At 39.0% G+C, this 14,877-nt stretch overlaps 1 protein-coding gene across 1 annotated transcript in view; it reads left to right on the top strand.

Moving 5' to 3' along the window:
• The window catches only part of RAPGEF4 (Rap guanine nucleotide exchange factor 4), a 480,844-nt gene that overhangs the window by 310,440 nt on the left and 155,527 nt on the right, over window positions 1-14,877 (top strand). Inside the window, exons 10-15 of the mRNA XM_082260932.1 lie at window positions 826-1,009; window positions 3,160-3,244; window positions 4,422-4,482; window positions 5,317-5,393; window positions 11,575-11,721; window positions 12,679-12,794. Coding sequence (XP_082117058.1) covers window positions 826-1,009; window positions 3,160-3,244; window positions 4,422-4,482; window positions 5,317-5,393; window positions 11,575-11,721; window positions 12,679-12,794 — 670 coding nt within the window. The remainder of the gene's footprint in view (window positions 1-825; window positions 1,010-3,159; window positions 3,245-4,421; window positions 4,483-5,316; window positions 5,394-11,574; window positions 11,722-12,678; window positions 12,795-14,877) is intronic.

The following is a 14,877-nucleotide window of genomic DNA, read 5'->3' as shown; positions in this document are numbered from 1 at the left end:
AGTTTCACAATTATATCCCGGTTTTGTAGAACATTTAGCAAAAAAGAAGAATATTTCATAAATCTTCTAGGTTATATAATATATTATAATCCCTTAATAAATATAAGGAAATGTGCTTTCATTGCTTACATCTCTACCTGAATATGGTAGTTGCATGACCTCCATGATAACTCAACGGGGTTGATTTATTATAAGCAAATGGACTGTGCATTTTGCAAGTGCGATTGCACTTATTTTCCCCAGAGCTCCAGAGATTTCCATCATCCTATCATGTTCAAGCACAAATGCTGTTTTTTTTAAATTCTTGGCACCTGGTTGGGTATTTTTTTACAAAGTGAAGCTTCACCCCATTCACTAACTTATGGGGAAAATGTGTGCAAATGTACAGTCTATCTGCCTTTAGTAAATCACCCATTAATGACCTGATGCAACGATAGGAGATGATGACAATCTGTATAGCCTGTTCCATGTCAGGGACTGAAAAAGTAGTGATTGGAAAAGAATAACAGCCCTGGAACAAGCATGTTCAATATTAGCCTTTGTATTTTATTAAAATGTGACATCATTAAAATGGATGTGCCACCCTCTTATTTCATGATTTGAGATACATATTGAGAGATTTGTAAATAAAATTATAAGACGTACAGATTGGTACACAGTAGAGTGAATAAGTGCTTAGCATTGTGACTTTGCAGAATTGGATAAGTAATTTAAATTCAATTCCCAGAGACATGACCTACACAGAGACTGGATATTTGAACCATGGATGGGTTTCTTTCTTTTCTACCATCATTTTGATAATCATGTGTCTTTTTATCTGTTTAGTTGACCAAGAATATTACTTCCAAGACAAGTACCTGTTTTATCGGTTCTTGGATGATGAACATGATGATGTGCCTATGCCAACCGATGAGGAGAAGCGGGAAAGTGAGGAGGAGCTCCAGGAAACCTTACTTCTGTTGTCACAGATTGGACCTGATGCTCACATGAGAATGATCCTTCGAAAACCGTAAATTTTTTTTTCTGTACCTTATTCTACTATTACTTTTTATGTAGCTAATGTCCATTCTCACCATTGGTCCAGTGTGTATGAGAAGACCACCTTGCCCAAGACATGAAAGCTAGAACCAGAGCCAAATTTTCAGCACAGGAACCTGTGAGCTCACAATCTTTGGTGCCCCTACTACCACTCCTCTGCTAAAATCAATTTTTTACACAGAGAATTTTTTGTTGATGCTGGCTTACAAATATTGCAACAAGCTGTAGGTAGAGACCTACTCTGTGTAATGGATTATCATGCCCTGGATAGAATGATTATGCACAGACATGATCTGTTCACCAATCTGTTTATTAGTTGGGTAAAACAACACTGCTCACTCTTACATTTGGAAGTTTTGTTTTCACTACTATTAACTCGTAAGCCGTAATTCTGCTATAGGCCTGGTCGGAGGCTCCATTGTCCTGACTGGACGTCATATGACATCCTTCAGAACAAGCCACTGTGCGCCCCCCCCCGGAGGCGCACGGAGCAGTGATCGGTGGTACAGTGTGTCGTCCGGACACACCGCATCTCCGATCATCGAAAAGAGCCTATGAGGCTCTTTACCACATATTTAGATGTGTCCAATGACAGCTGATCACAGTATAAATAGGAATATCGGTTATCAGGATTCCTCTACTCTACTCATGCTGACAGAGACGCCAGACGCCGACACTGCGATCCATGAGCACCTCAAGCCTCGCTTTCAGAAGGCTCTTCCTGGTCACGACTGCAGACTGACAGCTTCTAATCCTCTTGTGAAGGCTACCATTTGTGAATGGACGTTTTATGGACCCACAACCTATCACATTGCTATAATCTTTTTATATGGACTATAAACTGAAGGATTTATAAATAAATGGTTATGGAACAAATCATCTGAGTTTCCATTATTTCTTATGGGGAAATACGCTTTGATGCAAGAGTGCTTTGGATTACAGGCATGCTTCCGGAACAAATTATGCTCGCAATCCAAGGTTTTACTGTAAGTGCCGGTTCACACTAGTGCGGCTGCGGCGATCGCATGTAATATCGGAGCGCACTGCTCCTTCATTACATGCGATCGGCTGTGCGTTGCGAATTCAGCCATACACTTTGTATGGCTAAATTCGCACTGCACCCGCAGCAAAGTCGCACATGACCCTTTTTTTCAGCCGCATCAGGATCGGATCGCACAGTGGTTCATACTTGTGCGATCCGATCCTGTGCGAACTGTAAAGAACTGCGAACTGTAAAGATCGCACTGCGATATGCGATCAAACTGGGGGTGTCGTTAACATTTCATTGACACCCCCAGCGTATCGCATATGGCAGTGTGAACTGCCAAGGGTGCGTTTGCGATGCGGGAACAGGCTGCGAATTCGCAGCCTTCCCGCATTGCATAAGTGTGAACCGGCACTAATTGTATTCAAATGATAAACAAATAAACAGACCAAAATGATCCCCATTTAATCTGCATTTAAACTTAAAATGTGACACAATCATATAACAAAGGCTGAGCCGAAGAGGGGTGCATGTGTCTTACAGATCGCTTCTTTCAGTCAGGTGAGTCCAGCAGTTTGTGCAGCAGTTGATCTGCTGTAAGAAACACCCCCATGCAATGGGCACGGTGGGGCGCTATAATTTTTTGTTGACCCACCACCATTTCTTGCATTCCTATTGGCATATATGGGGAGCAGTTCTGAAAACAACTAAAGTCAACATAGGCCGTAAAGTGAAACTGTGCTTTGCCCATGTAGTGCAAAGCAGTAGGTTCACTTTCATGCAGCCCTCCACAGATGTCTTTACTTACCATCCATTCTGTTCCACTCTCAAAAAAAGTTCTGTGTAAGTTACAACTGTCCGGCAGAATATCCCACTAAACAGGGAGTAGCACATAGGTTGGCATAGCAGATGGCATGCAAATTGCCACATAACGACAAAGCATGCATTAAATGTAATAGTGTAAAGCTGTATGTGTTTGTATCAGATTGATGGCTAGCCAGTCAAATGAAACCCATTTTTTTCAACATTTGATTAAATTCTTTCAGTTTCTTACTTCTATGCTATTGAAAAATGAAGTAATTATTTGGTTGTACTGTATGTTGTAGAAGATAAATTCTATATTCTCTGTTGCACAGACCAGGTCAGAGGACTGCTGATGATTTGGAAATTATTTTCGAAGAACTTATTCACATTAAAGCCTTGTCTCACCTCTCCACCACAGTAAGTCACTTTGTCTTGTTACATTTTTGTATATTTTCAATCATTTGTGTTTTTGCTTTTAAAATCCATTCCTAAAGTAGAATTATAGGCAAATACTTTTTTTTTTCATTCTGGATAAAGCAAGGGAGGGTTATCATTATTTTATTTTTTTTTATTTTGCCATCTTTGTCCTGTTTCAGGGATTTCTCTTCACTTCCTGTCCCATAGCCAAACTGTAAGTGAGAGGAAATCCTTGCAAATTAAGGGAATTCCTTGGGAACCTCCAGGGCACCAGAACTAATGTCCCCCACTGCAGTGGCGGCTGGTGCATTGGGGGCGCAGGGGCGCCGCCCCCCTATCCACGCACCCGGCCCCCTAATCTACATGCGGGGCGCCGGACGCATGGACTTCAATGTGGCTTTTTTTTTTTTTTAGCCATGTGATTAGAGCCAGAGGCTCTAATAGGCTAAAAAAAAAGGGTGGCAATACTATAAAAAAAAAAAAGGATGGCGCTCTATGGCATACATTACTGTATGGGTAATTGACCAGAGAATGTCTCAGGATGAATCATGAAAGTTTAATAATGTCACATAATTAAAAAATAAACATAAAATTAAATAGCCAGCCAAACCAGTCCTGGGACGTCCGAATCTCCCTGGGGTGCTGTGGGAGTCCCTGGTGGTAAAGATAGGGAAATCCAATCACATTGATTGGATTTGGGCATGACGGAGGAGGCATTGGGCATGGCGTAGGAGGGAGGAGACGCAGAAGAGGGGGAAGAAGCCGCCGCTGTCGCCTGCTGCTGCAGATGGGTGAGTGAGCCTGGGGGGGGGGGTGCGGTCCGTCTGCCGCCATGGAGCACCAACCGCCACTGCCCCATTGGAAGATTTCCCCTCATTTATTTTTCTGGGCACAACCCGAAATTTGGGATTTTCTTTACTTCCACTTTCAATAATAAACAGGTAAACAGGACAGTTAGAGAGGGTGAATCTCCTTATCGCGGGCACAGATGGCAATAAAAACTGACAACTGTTTTTATCCTTCTACATTCTATCCTGTATCAATTTGCCTTTAGTTATACTGTAATATGGGGGGATATTTCCCATTACATGGAAAGAAATAGGAAAACTATCATCAAACTATTTCTGTCATTTTAATTGCTAAGTTTTTCTTTTTTTTTTTTTTTTTTTTCATTAAGGTTAAACGGGAACTGGCTGGATTTTTAATATTTGAATCTCATCCAAAAGCAGGAACAGTTTGTAAGTATATTAATAGAATTCAATAGAAAAATAAATAAATAAATGTACATAGTGGCAGCTGTGTTTAGCCAATACACATACAGGGCCTTTTCCTGTTTTTCCATATTTACTTTAAATATCCAACCATGTACAAAGCAAAAAGCCTGTTTTTTTTTTTTTTTTAATTACCCTCGCACATGATTGGATAGTTAAAGTTAAAACAGGTTCACCTTATTTACTATTATTCACTTGGCAATGTTAACTTTGTAAAGTGAACTTTTAATTTGCTAGGTAAACATTTTTCACACTTTTAGTAAATCATCCGCTATGAGTCCACCAACTCTAAAAAAAACAAGCACTGCCTGATATCTCAACAATTAAGCAGGGAGGCTGAGTGATTGCAGATATATAGAGTGGGACTTCTACTGATTAAAATACAAATCACTATATAAAAATATAGAATGACAAGCATGGAGAAATATGAAATTTACACCAAAAATACTTTTAAGATAAACATTATAATAATAACTCAACATTTAAACTATGTTTTCCCTTTTTAAAGCCCTGATTTACGGCTGTTGATTTATTTTTATTTTTTTTAATTGATGTATTCGATACCTTCTATTGTGCCAGACAGAAAATTGGTATGCTTTCAGACAGGATCTCTAAGCTGGCATGCACCAAGTGTTTTGGTGTAGTTAAGCTTAAGATAAAGATAGTTTGTGGATAAAATCTTTCACCTTGGAATGGGAGTTCTAATTTTGCAAATGCTAGCTGCAGGTTGACTGGGTTAATTTTTGCTTCTCATTTTACATTGATAAGTATTAATTTAATTAATGAAATTCCCGTTTGCAGTATTTAACCAGGGCGAAGAAGGGACTTCATGGTATATCATATTAAGAGGATCTGTCAACGTGGTCATCTATGGCAAGGTACTTTCTCTTTTTCTATGCTTGCTAGCTAACTTCATTTAAAACTGTTCTGTGTCCAAGCCCAAGCGTGCTTTGAGACTATTGCATACATGCTAGAAGATATTGGGTAACGTTTTAAAAAATCACACAGGCTGAAAATGTGGTCAATTTTGCACTTCGGAAAGGATATTCTAGTTTAGTTAATAATAAATAGTTAAAATATAGTAAATCGTACATAATTACAGTGTCAATAGTGCAAGCTTAAAAAAAATGATAAATTACCATGTCTCTTTATTAAAAGATGTACTAAAATAATGTCATGAATCAAAGGTTAACCTCATTATCTATCTTGTACTTGGAAGATGACATCTGGAATCTGATTGGCTGCTGCTGGCAACATAGACACTTTCCTTTCTTCACTTATAGCTGCTTATCAATACAAGTGAATTAAATCCAGCACTATACTAGAGAACAGCAGCAGTTTAGGACAAGCAGGTGCTGCTTAAAACCACTTAAGCCCCGGAAGATTTTACCCCCTTCCTGACCAGGGCCTATTTTGCGATTCGGCACTGCGTTACTTTAACGGACAATTTTTCCCACAAACAGATTTTTCTTTTGGTGGTATTTGATCACCTGTGCGATTTTTTTGATCATGCGCTATAAACAAAAAAAGAGCGTAAATTTTTCAAAAATAACAATATTTTTCAAATTTTTTGATATGAAATTCCCCCCAAAAAAATGTAAAAATCTAAATATTTTAACATTTTAGGCCAATTTGTTTTATGCTACATATGTTTGGTAAAAAAAAATCGCAAAAAGTGTATTTTGATTGGTTTGCGCAAAAGTTATTGCGTTTACTAACAAAGGGAAAGATTTTTGTCATTTTTTTTAACGAGTAATGGCGGCAATCTGCGATTTTTTTGCGGTACTGCGACATTGTGGCGGACAGATCGGACCCTTGACTGACATTTTTGACACTTTTGGGGGTACCAGTGACATTACTACAGTAATCAGTGCTATACATATGCACTGTTACTGTAAAAATGACACTGGCAGAGAAGGAGTTAACTTTATTTGAGAAGGAGAGGTTAAGTGTGTCCCTAGGGGCGTGCTTCTAACTGTGATTGGATGTAGCTACTGGTGTAAGAACAGAGATCAACGGTCCTACATAGCAGAACCGTATGATCTCCATTCTTACACAGGGGAGAATGACAGGCGGCTGTGTTTACATTAGCCGTCTGCCTTTCTCCCGCTGTAACGGACAATCGCGAAGGTCCGCCAGGCACACGCACGGGGGGGGGTCCGTGAGCGAGCGGGAGCGCACCTCCGGCGGCGCACGCTCGCTCCCTAGAGCCTCACAGGCTAGCGACGTAGACCTAAGCCGCTTTGCCTGTGAGGGGCTGACTGCCAACGTAAATCGGCATTAGGCAGTCGGAAAGTGGTTAAGTGTTACTATATTTTAGAACTGTATTAGCCACAAGATTATCACCAGTGATTTATTCTCTTTTTTGGAAGACTAACAGGCTCAAGTAGACAGTGGTGCAAATGCAACAGGGCTATCCATAAATAAAAAAATATTTTTGATAAAAAAAGCAAAAATTTGACTGTCCAAAGAATGGATGAGCAAAAACTGTAAAGATTTGCAGACATGCAAATTTAGCTATTTTAAAATTAAATATTTTTTCTCTGAAAATTGTTTAATGTTGTTAAAATGATTTCCTGTCAATTTATTTGTGTTTGTTTTTTTGTATGTAAAATGACCTGAGTATTGTGGAAACTCATTAAATCTTCCATCTGTGGCCAGCCTAAGTTATCATAACTATAAGACTTTATTTTACTGTTACCAGACCAGTGTATGTGTAATGTCTTTGGGTCCTTTCACATGATGCGCCGTTCGGCGCGGTCCGTTCTCTGCTCAGTGGGGATTGATCCGCCGATCCCCGCTGAGCAGGCAGGTGACAGCTCCGTCTCCGCTCTGTGTGCGGAGACGGAGCAGCAAGATCTCCACTGTCCTCTATGGGGGAATTGGATGAGAACGGACCGCCTGTCCGTTCTCATCCGATCCCATCCGATCCACTGGACAGATGGAAAATAGGGTTTCCATCCGTCAGGATTTCACAGACAGGATCGCCTGTCCGTTCTCATCCGATCCCATCCGATCCACTGGACAGATGGAAAATAGGGTTTCCATCCGTCAGGATTTCACAGACAGGATCGAAATCGGATAACAGCGGGTGTCCGCTGCCCCATAGGGATGCATTGGGCTTCCGATCAGGTCCGCCAAAAAAACTGACAGGCAGATCTGATCGGATCGTTCCTGTGAAAGGACCCTTTCTGCTCTTTTTAAGACAGGGGTCTCCAAATTTTTTAAACAAAGGCCAGTTTATTGTCCTTCAGACTTTAGAGGTGTATAGCAGTTCATTATACACAAAAGGGCATACACTTTTGATGTTCTTATATTAAAGATTACAAAACGGTAATTTTCTATGTAACTTTCTCATTTTTACTTTATTGCAGATCAATATTTTAAAGACTGCCATTATTATATAAATCTATGTATACAAAGATTGGTGTTGCACAAACTCTGAAGTATATATGTGCATCAGCAAATCATAATCAATTCATAGCCTGTGATATATATCATAATAAACATGAATAGCATATAAAGTGCATGACAATTGTGCAGTTCATTTCAAAGGTGCATCTGTATAACAGTTCATTCTCCAGCGGTGATGTGACAGCTATAATCACTTGTTTCCAAATAAAGTGCTTCTTGTGTGAGTATGTGTAAACGAAATGGGGTACTTTCACCTCCTTGTGACACCTCCCAGAACCCTCACCTTAATAGGTAATCAAATAAGCCTTTAGTTTACAATGCCCAGGGCGGTGGTCCACCGATCCTAGCCTGGTTCCAGGTCTATCAGATGTATTTAGATAATCCTTGGTAGTGGTCCCTTTATGGCTCCGTCCACCATGAGTAACTCATATGTTAGGGTAAAGCAAAGTGACCTCCCATAGTGTAGTAAAATTGATATACTTATTAAAAAATATCAACTCTTACATTCAAATAGATAAAAAAATGCCTTGTTATGTTAAAAAATAGAGCAGCATACAAGTCTCCGACATCACTTCCAGTCTGGGATACCCTATTTGCTGGTCTATGTTTTAACATAACAAGGCATTTTTTTATCTGTTTGAATGGTAAGAGTTACTATTTTCTAATAAATATTTTGTTTTTAACTACTACACTATGGGAGGTAACTTTGCTTTACCCTAACATATGGATTAGACATGGATGGCACCTTAAAGGAACCCCTACCAAGGATTATCTAAATACATCTGATAGACCTGGAACCAGGCTAGGATCGGTGGAACATCGCCCTAAATATTGTAATCAAAAAGACTTATTTGATTACCTATTCAGGTGAGAATTCTGGGAGCACAGAGGTGTCACAAGGAGGTGAAAGTACACCATTTTGTTTACACATACTCACACAAGAAACACTTTATTTGGAAACAAGTGCCTATAGCTGTCACATCACCACTGGAGAATGAACTGTTATATACAGTCAGGTCCATAAATATTGGGACATCGACACAATTCTAATCTTTTTGGCTCTATACACCACCACAATGGGGTTGAAATGAAACAAACAAGATGTGCTTTAACTGCAGACTTTTAGCTTTAATTTGAGGGTATTTACATCAAAATCAGATGAAAGGTGTAGGAATTACAACAGTTTGTATATGTGCCTCCCACTTTTTAAGGGACCAAAAGTAATGGGACAATTGGCTGCTCAGCTGTTCCATGGCCAGGTGTGTGTTATTCCCTCATTATCCCATTTGCAAGGAGCAGATAAAAGGTTCAGAGTTCATTTCAAGTGTGCTATTTGCATTTGGAATCTGTTGCTGTCAACTCTCAATATGAGATCCAAAGAGCTGTCACTATCAGTGAAGCAAGCCATCCTTAGGCTGAAAAAAACAAAACAAACCCATCAGAGAGATAGCAAAAACATTAGGTGTGGCCAAATCAACGGTTTGGAACATCCTTAAAAAGAAAGAATGCACCGGTGAGATCAGCAACACCAAAAGACCCGGAAGACCACGGAAAACAACTGTGGTGGATGACCGAAGAATTATTTCCCTGGTGAAGAAAACACCCTTCACAACAGTTTGCCAGATCAAGAACACTCTCCAGGAGGTAGGTATATGTGTGTCAAAGTCAACAATCAAGAGAAGACTTCACCAGAGTGAATGCAGAGGGTATGGGAAGAGAAGAGTATGGAGAAGGAAAGGAACTGCTCATGATCCAAAGCATACCACCTCATCAGTGAAGCATGGTAGTGGTAGTGTCATGGCGTGGGCATGTATGGCTGCCAATGGAACTAGTTCTCTTGTATTTATTGATGATGTGACTGCTGACAAAAGCAGCAGGATGAATTCTGAAGTGTTTCGGGCAATATTATCTGCTAATATTCAGCCAAATGCTTCAGAACTCATTGGACGGCGCTTCACAGTGCAGATAGACAATGACCTGAATCATACTGCGAAAGCAACCAAAGAGTTTTTTAAGGGAAAGAAGTGGAATGTTATGCAATAGCCAAGTCAATCACCTGACCTAAATCCGATTGAGCATGCATTTCACTTGCTGAAGACAAACTGAAGGGAAAATGCCCCAGGAACAAGCAGGAACTGAAGACAGTTGCAGTAGAGGCCTGGCAGAGCTTCCCCAGGGATGAAACCCAGCATCTGGTGATGTCTATGTGTTCCAGACTTCAGACTGTAATTGACTGCAAAGGATTTGCAACCAAGTATTAAAAAGTGAAAGTTTGATTTATGATTGTTAATCTGTCCCATTACTTTTGGTCCCTTAAAAGGTGGGAGGCACATATACAAACTGTTGTAATTCCTACACCGTTCACCTGATTTGGATGTAAATACCCTCAAATTAAAACTGGAAGTCTGCAGTTAAAGCACATCTTGTTTGTTTATTTTCAATTCCATTGTGGTGGTGTATAGAGCCAAAAAGATTAGAATTGTGTTGATGTCCCAATATTTATTGACCTGACTGTACTTTAATATACAGATGCACCTTTGAAATAAACTGCACAATTGTTATGCACTTTATATGCTATTTATGTTTATTATAATATATATCACAGGTTATGAATTGATTATGATTTGCTGATGGACATATATACTTTAGAGTTTGCACAACACCAATCTTTGTATACATAAATGTATATATTAATTACAGTCTTATAATATTATTATATTATTAATAAGTAAAAATGTGTAAGTTATGTAGAAAATTACCGTTTTGTAATCTTTTAATATAAGAACACCAAAAGTGTATGCCCTTAAAATATAGTAGTTTTCCTCAAAGTCTGAAACACATAAATAAATATTGCATGCATGCACACATTGACTTTGCAAAGTACTCATTGAACATTTTACAAGTCTTTTACAATCTGTACTTGTGCATACCATCTTAGTTATACATGGTATGCATGTTTAAGAATGTTTAAAATTAATGGTTAACTGTGGTTAGACAAACCCAGAGAAAATCAAATTAAAATTTTAGGTACATCATGCTTAACCTGGTTTGGCTGGAGCCTCGTTCTATAGCAAACCACCCTTTTCTAAATTGTATGTTTAATTTAACCTGAAGGCTTATGCACAATGAAGTAAAATGAATTCCAGGAGCACTGCATTCAAATGCTGGAGCATATATTCCATAGCAAACTACCCATGTCAGTCTATCTATCTATCTATCTATCTATCTATCTATCTATCTATCTATCTATCTATCTATCTATCTATCTATCTATCTATCTATCTATCTATCTATCTATCTATCTATCTATCTATCTATCTGTCTGTCTGTCTGTCTGTCTGTCTGTCTGTCTGTCTGTCTGTCTGTCTGTCTGTCTGTCTGTCTGTCTGTCTGTCTGTCTGTCTGTCTGTCTGTCTATCGTAGTCTGTGTGCATGTGTCTACACACATTATGGACACATAGCAAATTCAATGAGTACACTGTCGATGCGCGATTGTACACATAAACTTTAGTACATCAGGGCTACAAAGTGTCGCTGAGGCAATACTTTCTAAAGGGAAACTACTTGCAATTAACCATTGCATCAGTTGCATTACAAGCTTTTATTAATGTGAAGTTTGTACTTTCTTTTCTGTGTCTTTCTCAGGGGGTGGTATGTACCCTTCATGAAGGAGATGACTTTGGGAAGTTGGCTCTAGTGAATGATGCACCTCGGGCAGCATCTATAGTTCTACGGGAAGACAACTGCCACTTTCTGCGAGTGGACAAAGAGGACTTCAACCGAATCTTGAGGGTTGGTATTAACTGTCAATGTTATCTGTGTAGTTTTCCACCTTTATGTATATATCTAATTCAATAAATCAACAAAAAACAGTCAACAAAAAAGTGGCGGGCTAATGTAGCCCCTGGCATTCTCTTATTTGTCCCAGATATTTAAATAAAATGGGCCCCCTACCATTATTTCACACTTCTATCCTCCTTGAAGTTTTTGATGTTCCAGCCTTTCTTTGCATGTTCCAGCAACACTTCTTGTGTTATATAAAATAAATAACAAATCCAACAGGTTGAGTGAGACCCCATCATCATGGCCATAGCAAGTGTGTACACACAGGAACTCCGAGGCACAGAGATCTCAATAACAGGATCCCAGAGAGGTCAAGTGTTCCTCCAGCCTTTTTATTCTTAGTTTTGAATAGGGTAGAGAGAGGTTAAAACGCCTGTCAGGTTTTTACTGCTGTCTATGATGTTAGAGAGATTTTTCCTCATGTCATGTCCTGTGACAACAGTTTTACTGAACCAGAAACGAAAGATATTCTGCAACAAAGCACAGACAGCAGTGAAAAGCTGACAGGGGTTCTAATCTTCCTACAAAAAAAACACTTTTGCATACAGCTTTGGATAAAGCATACGTTAACAAGTGTACATGCAGGCTCATATTTGTGAATAGACGGCAAAGGCCTGAGCCGGCAGAAGAGAGCTGGTCATAAACCAGATCTAGCCGTGTCACCTATTTTAATATAGCCAAATTCTGCCTGAGGTCAGAAAGGGATAACCTATGTCATAGGTCATTTTAAGAAGGAAGGAAAGCATAACCTCAGTGGCCTAGGGATACTTTTACGAAATTATATTCCTGCGCAGCTTTGGTTCTGGTCATTCCCCTTACGTTTACCTACCTAGCAGAAAAAAACAAAATGGAGATTAAGGGCTTTCTGTATAATAATATATTCTATATTTATTCTCATTCTTATAGGATGTTGAAGCAAATACAGTGAGGCTTAAAGAACATGATCAAGATGTCTTGGTGTTGGAGAAAATTCTGTCTGGGGCGCAAGTGTCAGCACAAGGCAACACACAATCCCCTTATAAGTATGTTACAGTTTGTCAGCCGCTGCTGTTCTAATCAAGGTCTGCAGTACCCTCTTCCACATCTGTCCGTATAAGATTAATTCAAAGTTTAGAAATGCATAATGACCAATTAAAAAACATTTGTTAATTGACCTGACCAAAGTACATCAGGTCTGACAGATTTCTGTGGATTACTGAGCTTTGGCCATAAACATTGCTTAATGCAGTGCAAGAATAAGATTGCAGACGTTCTAGTCTCATTATCCCCAAATATTGCTCAGTCAGTTATAAATATATAAATTGAAACTGTCATCTCCTAAACCAGGTAAGAGCCTAGAATACGGAGAATCTTGTACATTCTTGATTACTTCCTAACTGAGAGTACACCCGAGCATGAAGCTGATGGTACCTGCTGGACTAATCTATGTAGCAGAGTTGCTGTCTAATTGCACTAATTGTCAAAAACAGATGTTTCAGTATCAGTGCTTATTAACATACAAACAAACATTTATGCATTGCATTAACTTCAGCTTTCAGGAGCAGGTGAATTACAGTGTATCTACTGTTTTTAAGCAGAAGTTTTGTGTGCCCCATTCACACTGAGCATTTAGCCCCGATGCATGAAACTCCAGCTTGGAGCAATGTAACTATGTATATACCATACCTGTGGGATCTCTCGGAAAGCTGAAAATCCATGTAGTAGGCAATGTTACTCCAGTAATCCCTACTAGCATCCAGGTCCCATACCGAGTGGCTGTCCTGCTGCATTGTGAACAGAGGAGGTTGGTCACTCAGCACAACTACAATTCAGAGATCACTTTGCACTTTCTCAATGAATGCAAAGCATTCTCTCATTGGACAAGTTGGAGAGGTAGGGTGGTGATGTCATACTCTCCACCTCATTACCTATTTAGAGAATGCTTTGACATTCCCAGCACGGGACCCAGAAGCTAGTTTAGTGTGTCTACTACAGTGATTTCCAGCTTTCAAGCTGAAGCAATGGGACAATTAACCTCCCTGGCGGTAATCCCGAGCGTGACTCGGGGTGGATTTTTTAGGTTAGGAACGGTATCCCCGAGTCACGCTTGGGGTAGATGTGCAGAGAGCGCAGCGGTGTCTCTTACCTTCTCCTGGCGATCCAGCGATGATCTCTCATTGCTGTGACTGCCAGCCGAGATCCCCGCCGCTCGTCCGTCAGTGTGATGACTTCCTGGTTCCATTCCCTGCAGCAGCAATGCTGCATGGGAGCAGAACTAGGGAGGGAAATTCAAAACGTTGCACAAAACACAAACACATAACACATTTTATATTATATATATATATATATATATATATATGTATATATATGTATATATGTATGTATATATATATATATATATATATATATATATGCACACACATATATATATATATATATATATATATATATATATACCTATATACACACGTGTATATATATATATATATATATATATATATATATATAAAAAATTATATCATTGATTCGATTATAATTCATGCGTTATATATATATATACACACACACATATATATATAATATATAACGCATGGATTATAATCTAATCAATAATATAATTTTATTATATATATTATATATTATTTAATAAAATTATATTATTGATTTGATTATAATTCATGCGTTTGTGTTTCAAATTTATCACATCTGGGATGTCTACTAGACTCTTGTTTTGGTCAGGTTTAAGTCAGTAATTACTAAGAATTTTAGGCCTATAATACATAACGCCAAATTTCCATGAAAAAAATTGTACCGCTTTTGGTACATAATTCCTGACATAATCATACCGCCAGGGAGGTTAAAAATGCCATACTTCTTTAAAACTAAAAGGTTTCAAATATATTCAGATGAACAAGTTGCCTGTTATTACCTGTTATTAGATAGAACCCCTTGTTTGTACAACTCTCTGATTTAGGCATTTGTTTGTTACTAGGGACCGAACTTTACTAAATTCTGGGCTATGTCCCACCAGGTTGCCCAGGTTTTTACCTTCCCAGTAAGTGCATTTCAGTGACCATTGAAGGTGCTGGTATTAGACTGGATGCATGTAGGTCTGTGGGGAATAGC

Source organism: Pelophylax lessonae (assembly GCF_965119305.1).
Source record: "Pelophylax lessonae genome assembly, chromosome: 6".
Lineage (NCBI taxonomy): Eukaryota > Metazoa > Chordata > Amphibia > Anura > Ranidae > Pelophylax > Pelophylax lessonae.
This window is presented reverse-complemented; position numbering and strand designations above follow the sequence as displayed.